The sequence below is a fragment of the Cinclus cinclus genome, chromosome 13 (genome assembly GCF_963662255.1).
Source record: "Cinclus cinclus chromosome 13, bCinCin1.1, whole genome shotgun sequence".
Lineage (NCBI taxonomy): Eukaryota > Metazoa > Chordata > Aves > Passeriformes > Cinclidae > Cinclus > Cinclus cinclus.
Window position 1 is genome coordinate 1,087,733 of NC_085058.1, and position 13,477 is coordinate 1,101,209.

Genomic DNA, 13,477 nt, shown 5'->3' on the forward strand with positions numbered 1-13,477 from the left:
AGGCAGCCCCTTTTATGTGAGCAGTAACAGCAGAAAAAAAAGGGAGAGACAGACACTTCAGATCACAGCAGGTGGTATTTTAATTAATTTCAATTACAGAAATTGCTTGAAGCTGAGGCATGCAGACTGCTAGTGCAGGTTTTGTCATGAAGAGACTGTGCCAAAAGGCATTGAAAGTCATGTCCCAAACCTGCAGGCAGCATTGCCATTTTTGTCACATTCAGGTATTGCTGTTTTTTTATTTGGGTCTAAGTTGACAGAAGATATTTTTATTACCCTCTTCTGTTAATAAGAGTTTTCCAGCAGCAGATAGGTTCAGTGGTGTGACACCCTGCTTGCTCTACCTTTAACACTGGACATAAATTACTCACACAGATAGTTCTAAAGGCACATGGGCTTGGCACAACATCCTGTTGTGAAACAGCCTCTATTTCCCCACAGGGCTTCTTGGCCCATGTAACGTACCTGAAATGATCAGAAATGTAACCCATCTGAACACTCCATTAGGTTTTACTTTACTCAGTGGAGCCAAAGCCATTAAACACAATAAATGTTCATCATCAACAATGGCAAAAAAATTCTCAGCTACATTTCCAACAGTCTGTAGCCTGTTGATTTTTAAAACAAACAGAATGAACATCTGGAATTCTTCCAGTGACTTTTAAAAGAAATAAACAGTGCTCCTTGCAATGAAGAATCTGAGTTGAAGGACAGTTTGTGGTGAGGAAAACAAGGCAAGAAATCTGCATCAAAAGACAGTAAGAAAGAACCCACAGACTCTTGCAAATACACTCCCTTGTTTGACAATTCAGAGAGGTGTACTAGCACATTTATCTTCATTCTGCACTCTAGAGATTTTGTTCAGAGGCCTTTCCCTTCTAGGTATTGTTACAGAAGATCACTGCTGTTTCTGGAGTGACTGAAACCCTGCTGCCCCTATCCCATACTTTCCTAAGTAGAATACAAGCACTAAACTTATGTTTTCTGCCTCCTCAGCACTTATGATGCAAAAAGCAAATGCTTTATTTTCATGGAAAGTGCATCAATTTTTGCACAGTATTTTATGCAAAGTGAAAGCTGGCAGACTTTCCTTATGAACATATGGATCTCACTGATAAGGCCATCTCAAGCAATTAGTCTGTACCACCATGGGTGCTGCATCCCAGCCATGTTTGGCAGCCTCTAAGAACTCTTACACTAACTCATGTGCTAATGCCCAAAACCCTTGGTGCAACTTTACAGTTATTAATTAGCATATCCAACAAACTGCCTGCCCTCTGAAGTGCATTCAATCTCTATAAAAAAGACACTGAAGAGCAGGGACCTACTACACCAGGTTAAAACAAACAGTTGCAGGTTTTCCACTGCTGAAAAAAGAAATTTAAAGCTTTTTTAAGTGCTTTTGACATCACAGCCCTCAAACCATTCTACACATAATAGAAAAACATTTCCAAAATTATGAATGGGCTCTAGATAACTCACAGAATAAAAACCACACACCTGAAGCCTAACTCCTCTTCAGGGCTCCTTTCCTTCAGTGCTATACTGGACCGTGGGAGAGTGGCTACCTCTGGAGGTAGCCCTAAACTGGCACCTGGAACCGGGCACCAAGCTCCTCCTGTGGGGATGGTGAAGCCCTGCACCCAGCACAGCTACCAGAGATGCTGCAGCCTCTCTCTTGCTCGCTATCTGCACTTGGAGGCTGCTCAGAGCACAGGCAGTGAGCATTGCTCACAACCCTGGTGTTAGAGGGGGTGAGACCCTTCTGGTAGCCACAAGGCACACACAGACCATTTCTATATTTTGGCCCAAATGCCTTAAGCACAGCCACTGCAGACTAAATGGCCTCAGACTTTAAAGCAAAACAAGGTGACACCCTTGGGCTCTGAGCATTGAGACCCAGGAAATCATTCTGGAATGGAACTGCTACAGCTAACTACAAAAAACAACTACAGGAAGGACACAAGCGCCTTTTGCTTCAGAGAGCAGGGGTTTCTGAAGGCTAGAACTGGTTCAACCTCACTGTGTGCAACTCTGAGACATCTCTGTGTGCAGAAAACACAGCTGTCCCTCCTCTAAGCAGCACTACCCAGGTTCCTCTAACTGCAGTCTGAAAAAAAACCTCTGCATTTACCAACTATTGCAAAAGCTGAAGTCCTTGCAGGTCCACATGCATGACTATGTTTATCTCTCCATCAGTAACACCAGGATACACACCTCAAGGAAAATCACAAATTGTCTTACATGCTCTAGAGAGCCCAAAACTGGAGATACAAATAATTTTATACAGTTTGCTCTGCTAACTGATCAGTCACTTCATTTACAACGGAATTATAGTAACTCTGCATTAATAACTTCGGGAGATCACATATTCTCCTGTACATTCTATTTTTTCCAGCAATGTGCACGTCAAATAGAATAGCTCTATGAAATTAGTCTTTAGGATTAAAAAACAACCAAAAAATCCAAATGTAGGTCGGTATTTGCGTAACAGCACAACCTTGGGCCGCAAGTCACAAGTCTGTTAGCCAGCAGAGTCAACTTCTGACCCCTGGCGCAACATACCATGTTTGGTAACTGATCTGCGCCCACCAACCTGCTTTGGATCTGCTTCAACTACACAGCTGCCTGCTTTATGTCATTCCAGATGTGCTACAGACTCACTCAGAACTTCTTCCTGGCAGAATAACCAAACTCCAGGAAAGCATCTGGAATCTCTAATCTGTTGATTTGCCCATAGGAGTACAAATCTAGGCATAGACACACACTGTGCAGGGGACACTGCACATTTAAGTACTGACTTCCACTAGCACTGGCCTCCAGAGTGCTCCTGTGCCAGACTCAGAAAAGCCTTTCTTCCTGCTTTGATCCAGGGGCAGCTGCAGGGACATGGAGTACTCCAGATGACAGAGCAGAATTACATATTCCCAACTTTTCATGATCATAGCCCTTGAGTCATTCACATTTCAAAGTTAAACTTTACTTGTTGCAGACTTGTGAGGACTTAACTTTATATGCTGCAGCTTTTAAAGGCCCAGCATGAACCAAGACAAGATTAAAGGCTCAAGACCAAAACTCCATCCTTATATTGTTTTCTCTTGAATTGCATGACTAGGACTAAACTGAAATTAGCATTTCCCATTCTTTGTTAATTGAATGGGAGGCTCTACACTAAAAATTAAGAAGGTTTTTCCACACTTCAAAACAATAAATCTAACTAAATTCAAATTTCATACCAATACATTACAGCAAATTTTACATATACAGAGTAAAAAGATTTAAAAGATACCTGAATTACCTAAGAGCTTTTTTTTTTCACCAAATCTATTGTTACATTAAGACAATTCAGATGCACACAAGACACTTCAAATAATTTTTTTTAACAAAGCATTGTATGTAGCTCACAAGGTTCATCCTTGGGAATAATATATTTTAGGAAATACTGGTGTGGAGCTATTTGTCTTAGGTTTTCTGTTGAGCAGATGCATTTAACCCTAAAAAAGGCTGTGACTGAGCACAGTTACAAGTAGAACAGGAAAATATCGCACCACTGAGATGGATGGTCACAAGTTGTAACAAACTGTTAAAAAAAGCTAATGCTCAGTGACAGTCTCTGCACCTACCCCTCAAAATAACAGCAAACTACACCAGCAGTAATGCTGTGAGGAGGCACTCAAGCAGGCTCTGGCCCAAGAAGCTGCAGGTAGAGCCCTAGGGCCATGCCCAGGCTCCTGGATCACCAGTGTTTCTGATATGGGGTACACTGTGCACAGGGTATGGTCACAGACCCCTGTGCACACACCACACCCAGGCCAGCCATTCCCTTCCATCTTCTCACACAGCCAAAGCCATTCTCCACTCTATCAGGGCTCCCTCAATCCACCCTTCCCTCAGCAAAGTTATTCACTGTGACAAGGACCATGACTTCTTATCCATTTGAGAACCTTCACGTTCTTAGCTCATCAGGAGCTCTGCCTCAGAGCCAAACGTCTGTCCCTGAGCCTCAGCAGCACGCCCCTGGTCACCCCAGCTGAGTTGAGGTCTGGCTATGCCCCACAGGTGTCCCGCCCTTTGTGCCCCAGCTGGATGAGGTGCGGTATCATCACTTCATCAGGCTCAGGATTACCTGCAGGCGATGGCTTCCTGCCGGCGCTGCTCAGTAACAAGGTGCGCCTGACCGCTTTAACTCCTCTCACTCCAACACATATGCTGAAAATTACCTATTACCTACCATGGGAGCACTGAGCTTGTTACAGTTCGAAGTTTACGTGAAGACAAGGTAGACATTTATGTGAGCAATACAGAATTCAGCCAGTTACAGTGACCATAGAGAAATGAGGGAAAATAATTTCCTCCACGTTCTTTGATTCTCAACCGGACATTTTAAAATATATAGCTACTTTTCTCTGCACATACAAGTTCCTTGATTCACATACAAATGTAGATAGGAACAATACCTCTTATTAAAAGAAAAAAGACAACACAGAGCAGAGGCAAGCAGAGCGGCTGGGGCTTACCTCGCTGCGAGGACCTCGGTCCTGAGGGAAAAGCGCGGTCCTGAGGGCCCATCCAGCCCTCTCGGGCTCCTCCTCAGCTCCAGAGCGGCCCTCTAGCCCCGAGGAGCCAGCCCCGAGGAGCCAGCCCCATGAGCCCCGATGAGTTGCAGCGGTGCAGGGCCGTCACAGACCCGGGCCCGGGCCCGGCCCGGTCCGGTCCGGTCCCCCTGCCGCCCTGAGGCGCCGCCATTTCCCACCCTCGGGGCTCCACAGCCGCGGCCTCGCCTCAGGCCTCGCTCCCGGCCTGGATAAACACACACAAGCCCCGTCCACCTTTCCAACGTTTTATTAGCAAATCACAGCGACAAATGTCTCTGCTGGTTTTGACAGTCTATGCTATTTCCAGGCACAAAAAAAACCCAACCAACCAACCAAACAAAAATTTTAAAAATTAGAAATCAGTATTTCTCTTAGTAAAAATATATGTAGATTAAGAAATATCACCACTAAAACAAGAATAAAAATAGTCAAATAGCCATCTTCTAATAAAAATACTTGTGTACTTTTGTGGGTGGTTTTTTTTATTGTGCTTTTTCCTTTTTCCCCCAGACTATCAGTTCGTTTCTCTCCAGGTTCCCGACTGCAAAACAGAATAATACATAGAAAATAGATTTATTTTTTTTATTTCTCCCAGCAAAACAGATTCTGTAACACAAATTCCTTCAATGTAAAGCGTTCTTTCATGTCTTTCTCTCTATTTTGGCCACTGACCGAAAGGAAGCTGTAGGTGGTTGCTGAAAACCAGGTGGTGAACAGCAGACCGAGCCCTGCAGGTGTCCTGTCCTGCCCTGCCAGAGCAGAACTCCCTGAGCAGGAGGAGTTATTTTTCAAAAATTGCCAGTATTTTACACGAGAATGACCCCATTTCCACCAGAGTACACTCCTGATCCAACAGCCTAACAGTTATTTTAACCAGGGTTTAATTTTCAGAAGGATCATTTACATACACATCCCACAGTCTCAAAATTGGAAACCAAAGATGTTTATAAAGTCCAGAAATTCAGAAAAATGCCACTGGTTTGGAGTCTGTTTGGTTTTCCACATCCTTGGGAAAGCAGGAAGCAAAATTTGGTAGGTAAGCTGGGTGGCTTTTTATCCAAATATCTATTTTTACTGTTCTGTTTATGAAAGATCCCCTCCAGACACTGCATGGTTTAACCCTGGTTGGCAGCTAGGCCCCACACAGCCCCTCCCTCACATTCCCCTGGCCCTAGTGGGGAGGAGAACTGGAAAGGACAGTTTTATAATTGAACTAAAGCAAAATATTATAATAATAATCAGTAATAATGGCAAGGGAAATAGAGGAATAAAACCCAGGGAAGATAAGTGATGCACAACACAATTGCTCAGCACCCACTGGCCAATGCCCATCCCATCCCCAGCAGTGGCCTGTGGCTCACAGCCAAGCCACCCCAGTTCACGTACTGAGCAGGACATCCCATGGGCCGCAATTTTCCTTTGACAATTTTGGGTCAGCTACCCTGGCTATGGTCCCTCCCAGCCTCTTGTGCACCTCCTCACCAGTGCGGCTGGGAAACAGAAAAGGCTTGACTTACAATAACCACTACTTAGCAACAACTAAAACAACAGCATATTATCAACAACATCATTCTCATGCTGAATCTAAAACAGCACTGTACCAGCTACTGAGGAGAAAATTAACTCTGTTCCAGCTGAAATTAGGATACAGTGAAACCTCAGGTTTCCCTGTTACTGTTCCCTCTTAATACATACATTACTGCAACACTTTTTGAAGATTCTGTCTCAAGAATTACACAGAAAGTTCAGAAATACACCTTTTAATGGAATATGAAGAGAAGCCCATGCCCTGCACATTATCCTTTGACCAGCACATGTCACAGACTACGGCAGCACAAGATATGAAATAAAAATAAATTAAATAAGTAGTATAAAAAGGCAGAGCCATATTTATAGAAAGCTTCCACAATTCACGTATCCACATTCTCCATCCTTTCTTCCAACTTTCCCAGTCCAAGATCATCTCCATGTCCCTCTCATACTCATTCTTCTCCACTGCTTTTTTCCTCCCACCCTCACCTTCATTTTATGTTTCTTCCATCAAATCCTACATTCTGACTTTCTCCTCCAAGGCCTCTCATACATTTCCTTTCTTTCACAGAACTGATTTCTTACCAACTGCATTTTAGTCTCTAACTAAGCAAGGATACAAAGTTTCAAATAGAAGTAGCATATTTTTATTTCTTTCTTAGAAAATTGAAGCCATCAAAATTAGGCTGATACTAGTTTTCAACACCAGCTGCTCTGAAACCTCAACCTGGAGGTTGCAAGTGTAAAGCCAAACAAAACCAGTTTCCTCATCCAAATATAGTTGTTTCTAATAGACCTGCTTTCTGATTTTTAATTCATTAAATGGCAAAATAAATAGGAACTTCTAACAGCAAATACATTCAATGAAAAAATACCCTAGTCTATGCACATTTCTTGGTACCAATTGAGCAACACTGGCTTAGAAACCAATATAGTTGAAATGATGCAACTTCCCCATGCAAAGATGTGACATCTTAGTAAGTGCTTATTTCCTCAGTTTTGGATACAACTCCCTGAATAAAATACAGATGCCTGCAGTCTGGGTTATATGTAAACAGCACCTATACAAATAGGTGTTAACAGGCCTCCAATGTGTTGACAATAAATAATATTGACAATAATGACAAAGTCTAATAAAGGCTATTACTTCACATGCCTTAGGTTTCTAAATGCCCTTTTTTTTGGTGAGGCATCCCATCATCATTCTGTGAAAATGTTGTATTTGGGTGCATGTCAATCACTACAGAATATTTTTTCTTTTTCATCCAGAAACTGCCTTGGCCTACCTCAGTGCCACAGTCAGTTGTACTCACAGTGACGATGGGAGTTGTGCTAATCTTCAGCCGTACACAATGGCCAGAGCACAGTTCTTGTTGCATTTCAGAACTACTTACTGCTGGGTTCACAAAATCAAGGTTATGATACGTAATGGCATTGTGATTTTCTCTTCAACAACAGCACTAACAGAGTACTGCACAGAAGCTAACAAAGCCTGCCAGATACCTGCCATCAAATATTTATGCTATTAACAAATATAAAAATTGCATTAAAAAATCCTTAAGACTCACTATCAATCTCCCTGATTGAAATAAAAATGCACACAGTCTTAACCACTGTGAATTATTCTGCAGTAAAAGATTAACAGTAGAAACCCTATACCCTGAGTGCATTGACATCAGAAATAAACTGAAGTATCACTGAAATACTCAACACATAAAAGCACTCCAATTAGTGCTGTAGCATTTCTGTGGCAATGATCAGGAAGCATTTAAGGCCATCATCCAGTTGTTGGTGTGCTTTGAGAAGCAAGAAGCATCATACCAAGGACTCAGACAAGAAGTCCAAGTGTGCTGTCAGGGCTGCTTGCTTCAGCAAGGATGAAAGTCTCCTGTCTCCTGCCCATGGAATTCTCATCCCATTATGGTACACTGCTTCTCCTCTGAAGAGGGGCTTTTCTTTGTGAAAGATCTTTACTGTCACTTTCACAGTCTCTCTGAAACGGAAAGGCCACAAAGTCTCTGTCATGTAAATGAGATAACTTGCACATGCTGTTCCAATATTTCCAGTATCTGTTGAGAAATCAGAGCTAATAGAGCCCTCACAGTTTCACTCCAGAAGGTGACAGGCAGTGCTGGGTTCCCCCACCCTCCATCACAGAGCTGGGCACGAGACCAGTGAGCTCTCCACAACTGCTGGGATCTCAGTCACACCCCAGGGTCACTGCCTGGGATCCAGACATCATCTGCAGGCTCCTGGTTGCTCTTTTATACAATAACTGTGCTTAGCCCCCAGGTCTGTCAAGTCACTGGCACTCCAGCACAGTAGCAAAACATACAGCAGCAGTAAAGACAAAAATGGTGCCATGGCCCCATCTGCTTTCCCACTCCAAGCCTCTGCTGTCCTGTTGGGCTGTGCATCCATGTAAGGACAGCAAAAAGGACTGCACAGTAAGACTGGTTCTTCTCTTCTCCCCATGTGAGAAATGTACCTACCAAGCTCTCATCCTGTGTCAGGACCTTCCTCTCCAGCGACCGCGATAAGTGGTTGCACAGTGAAACAATCTGGTATGACAGCTGTGCAGAGAGGAGGAAAACAAAACTGACCACACAGACCCATATCCAAGCATATCTCGTTCATTTACTGCCTATTACAATCCTACATTCAAGCTCCAGCTTGCCCTCTGATCCCATCAGCCTTGGGAAGCCACATGTGAGAAGGATTAGAGCTCATTGTCATACCTTCCATCGCCGCCTAGCATATTGCCTTTTGAAGTTCTCCATATTAACAACAGATGATTTCCGAACCAAAGCCTGTTGCTTGTCCCTGGGCTGGAAGATAAAAGAGCAATTTTATTGTCTGGCTCCCCTTTGGTGCATAAAATATGCAAGGTACCTCATGTACACTGCAGCTGGCTGAAAGAAAGCTGGGGAAGCTGCTGATTCAAACAGGTAAAAGCAGAAGAAATATAATTAAATCTAGCCCACCCTGGGCCTAGACAGGACCCTTCTGATCACAAATAAAATCCTAAAACTAGCAGGTCCTAAGGCTATGCTTTCACTTTGTAAAGTTGCTAAGGTTCTTCTGGTGCACACCTGCCCCATCTCCCTTTTGTCTGGATGACATCACTGTAATAAAGTGGGAAAAAGGTAGCTGTCATGTGGTATTAGTGACAAAGATACATGCTAGCTCCAGCAAAAAAGCTCCAGATTTGTCCTGTAACCATAGCCAGAGTATGAGAGCACAAGGCATTGATACCCAGGCAATAAAATAATTGCAATACCTGACTATGGAAAAATAGGAACAAAAAAGAATATAGATCAGAATTCAGACATGTGCCTAACATTTTGGATGTCAACCTGGTGTTAAGGAATAGATGTTCCACAAATCCTGGCACAGTCCTGAAAATTAAGCACATTTCAATTCCAAAAGCACGTCAAAATTTACATAAACCATAAAACCAAATCTGAGAGATTGAGAGGAAAAAAAAATGGTTCAAAACCAGATCAGGCAAGTGAAAAGAGAAAGAGAAAGAGAAAGAGAAAGAGAAAGAGAAAGAGAAAGAGAAAGAGAAAGAGAAAGAGAAAGAGAAAGAGAAAGAGAAAGAGAAAGGCCAGGAATCAGCCCTTCAAAATGTTCAGCGTGACAATCATTCCAGCTGTTCTGATCTGCATATATAGCAGGTAGATAACACAGAAACATTTGTACTGAACTGGACTGGAATGCAACCAAGCGATGTACCTGAAACAGCAAGACTACCAAAGGAGAATGGAAAACACACCAGTGAGGATTTAAACATCTTTTTCAACAAAATAATTTAAAACATTTGAAACAACAAATTCACTTTTCTCATCAAATGCTGTATTTAGCATTTTTGCAGGTATCTCAGCAGCACTTCAAGGAGCCCAGCTATCAGCTGGGTGCCTTCTCATTTAGATGTACACACCATTTGCATTCAACAGAACTGGGACAGTTCAGCATGAAATACAATTTCCTCGTGCTGTAAACAGCTAGCATGATGCAGCAGGCAAACAGAAATCAATCTGAAGTGGAAAAAATGTCACTGGCTAAATGTCAGCTGTACAATCATGAAAAAATTGCCAGTGCCCTTTCAGCAGCAGAACCATCTTTGACTAAATAACTCAGTTTACTGCAGACTACTAATAACCACGTCTCCATTTTAAGTACCCTGTTACCCAGTGGCCTTGTCTTTCTCTCAATCATCAGCATCTCTTCCCAAAAGCAGTGTGTGATGAGCCTCAAGGACCAAGTCACATTACCCTCAAACAAATATGCTCAGGAACAAGGTGGCCTCATTTAATGCCAGTGCATTTGTTCATAAACAAGATCAATATAAACAAAGAATATGAGATTGTGGCTGAGGGCAGGCAGACTCTCTTTCTTGAGAATCTTTTCTGCAAATTCTAATTCTCACTAGGCTTTAAGTTACATTTTAGGAATTAAAGCTCTCTCCCCTGACCATAAAATCCTGTACTCCTGTTCCCCTGGGCAGTTCTTAATGGGTCTTCTAGCTCAAAGGAATCTGCAGAAGCATTCTGAAACAATAAAAAATTGACACATGCAAAATTCTCAATACTATTTGTCACAATAGAGCCCCATTCTCCCCAGACATCGACACCAACTTGCCAGGGTCACATCCTGGCTATCTACACTACTTGGAATCTTTTGAAAACTTCACATACTGAGCCAAGAACAATGCCACAGAGAGCACATCCACTTTTCATTCTCCTTCAAGTACAATGACATGAGCAATAATATCCCAAGTGAACAACTGTTTTCACAACTCTGAACTTGCACCAGCCTCTACATATCTTTGTGAGCATGTGGCAGTAATGGGTCCACTGTACTCTGCACAAATTGTATGGGAGTACACTTTTATCTTTTTATCTCAGAGTAGGAAACATTATTCTGAATCATGTTAGGAACAACAACAACAATTCAGTTTATTTAGGTCATTAACTTCTCTACAAAAGGAGGAGGGAGGACGAGCAGTGAAAGATATACTCTCGTATATGCATATGCATATGCATATGCATATGCATATGCATATGCATATGCATATGCATATGTATATGTATATGTATATGTATATGTATATGTATATGTATATGTATATGTATATGTATAGACTCACTCTAGCTGGATTTGAGCTATTATCTCAGTGGCTCTTGTAGTTGCACAACAGTCACCTTGCAGCAATTGCCCACAGAAACCTGGCATCTTTTTCGGTCACTAACCATCAGGGAACAACTGCATCCTGCATAAATAACTATTTATTGTGTTCAAAAACAAGGTTGGTACATCTGTGCAGTATAACCAAACAGGTTCTTTGAAACACAAGACAGCAGGGCATGATTCAAGGTTGGGTCAATTTTCTTTTACTTTTTAAAACCTAAGGAAAAAATATAGCAAGAACACTAGTTGCAAATGCCACACCATAGATTAATTAGTTGTAGATTTGTAAATCTTCACTGTAGAAAATAAGCCAAAGGACTATGTTACCACTTAGTCACAAATTGACATTTGCACTGCAGAATTCCAGCGTCATTTGATCACTACAAGTTCCCAACGGTGTCTTTTGAATAGGATATCCTTCATATAGGACAGGAAACTCAGCTGCCAATTAATCCTTTAGTTTAAAATTCACCTTACCTTTGATGGCAAAAGAGTTCACCCTGCTCAACAGGCCTAAACACTGATCCTAACATTCTTCATTGACAGCCATTCCACAGAGAATTTCCATAGTACTAGCTAAATGTTAAATCACTGCACCATTTGCTTTATTTTACAGGACAGATTTAACATTTGCAAATATTTGTCTCACAAGGTATATAGAACTGCCTACAGCAGGGCTACCCTACTGTTTCCTTTAGCCAACCAAAATGTCATAAGGGGATTTTCATCAGTTTCCAGGCACCCAGTTTCTAGTAAGTACAGACTGACTTATTCTTTATTCCATATTAATTACCTAGTAAGCATTAGAGACTGTAGTACATGATGCAGAGTAAAACATAGGCAATACCAAAGGTGTTGGATGTGTCTGTACCACTGTGGTAATCTTACTTCTGCAAGTTCAGACACTGAACAAAGAGGAAAAAAAAACCCAACTTCCAAACTACAAACCACTGGGTGATTATGGCTCTGGTCAATGGCTTGTGCAACACATCAGAACTTCAATTTTAATTCTAGGTCACGTTTTTGTGTAGAATCTATGCACTGGAACCTTTTTAAACTGATGTACATTGAAACAAGCAACAAAGCCTGCACTTAGCCTGATCTCAGTGTTTCTGATGGGATTCTGTCACATCAAGATTCAACCCTGCAAGGAATTCTTCACAGCAAGATCTATTTAACAGCTCCATTAGAGATTCATTGAGACCTTTGTTGAGCACAGAGTCAAAGTTTCCATTGACACAGGCCTCATTTTCCAGTTGCAAACTGCTCATGAAGTTCTGTATCCAGGTGAGTTCCTCAGCAAGTTCCTGCCTGAGGGACTTGTAGTGGCCCTGCAGCTCAGTGTATTTCCCATGCATGCCTGCCAGGCTGGTGCCCACGGCCTTGATCTCAGCATGCAGATGCCTTTTCAGGGCCTCCACCTTACGGTACTCATACTTCAGCTGGGACAGCTCATGCCTCACGCTCTCACTCTCCTCTTTATACCAAGCTTCCTTCTCATTATAAATGGAAAGCAGCGCGTCCATGTCCTCCTGCAGGGAGTTGTGGGATGCAGCCAAGGTGCCGTAGTCCTGCTCCACTCGGGAAATGTCCACCACGATGCGCGCAAAGCGCTCAAAGTTGATGTAGGTGTTGTTGGGGGGCATGCTGGAGTGGCATTTGATGGTGTACTCCCTCAGGCGCTTCGTCTTCAGCTGCATGCTCTCCACTTTTTTGTGCTCCTGCACTTTGCTTTCATCTTTCAGCTGGTGAGCCATTAGACAGAGGAACCAACATTACTGAGCGTTTACAGAACTGCAGTAATTCAACAGCTCTACCCAAAGGATGCAGCCTGGGCTTCCACAATGCTGGGAGATCCTTTGCTCACAAAGATTTTCCTTCATGCATTTGATCCAAAGAAACAAACACCAAACATACAAGCCCAGAACTGAATGTGACAAAAGATGTGCCTTCATCCCAATGTGGTAAGTGTAAAAACAACATGGGTGCAACTTATTTCCATGTTAATTTTTAACAATTAACAGTGTCAAAGCTATCAATGTTCATATAAGGAAAACCAACAACCGCAAAACTACTCCAATTAATGTTTAGTGCAATGCAAAGCAAAAACTGAATTTCAAAAATCCTCATTAGTCATGCTGAGACTAGTTAATGTATTT

At 42.3% G+C, this 13,477-nt stretch overlaps 1 protein-coding gene across 1 annotated transcript in view; it reads right to left on the reverse strand.

Annotated features, from left to right (window-relative positions):
* Positions 1-7,658: 7,658 nt before the first annotated feature.
* Positions 7,659-13,477, reverse strand: part of DAPK2 (death associated protein kinase 2) — a 38,491-nt gene continuing 32,672 nt past the window's right edge. The window contains exons 10-12 of the mRNA XM_062501176.1: positions 8,864-8,953; positions 8,618-8,698; positions 7,659-8,118 (exon numbers count right to left, since the gene is read on the reverse strand). Coding sequence (XP_062357160.1) covers positions 8,044-8,118; positions 8,618-8,698; positions 8,864-8,953 — 246 coding nt within the window. The 3' untranslated portion in view covers positions 7,659-8,043. The remainder of the gene's footprint in view (positions 8,119-8,617; positions 8,699-8,863; positions 8,954-13,477) is intronic.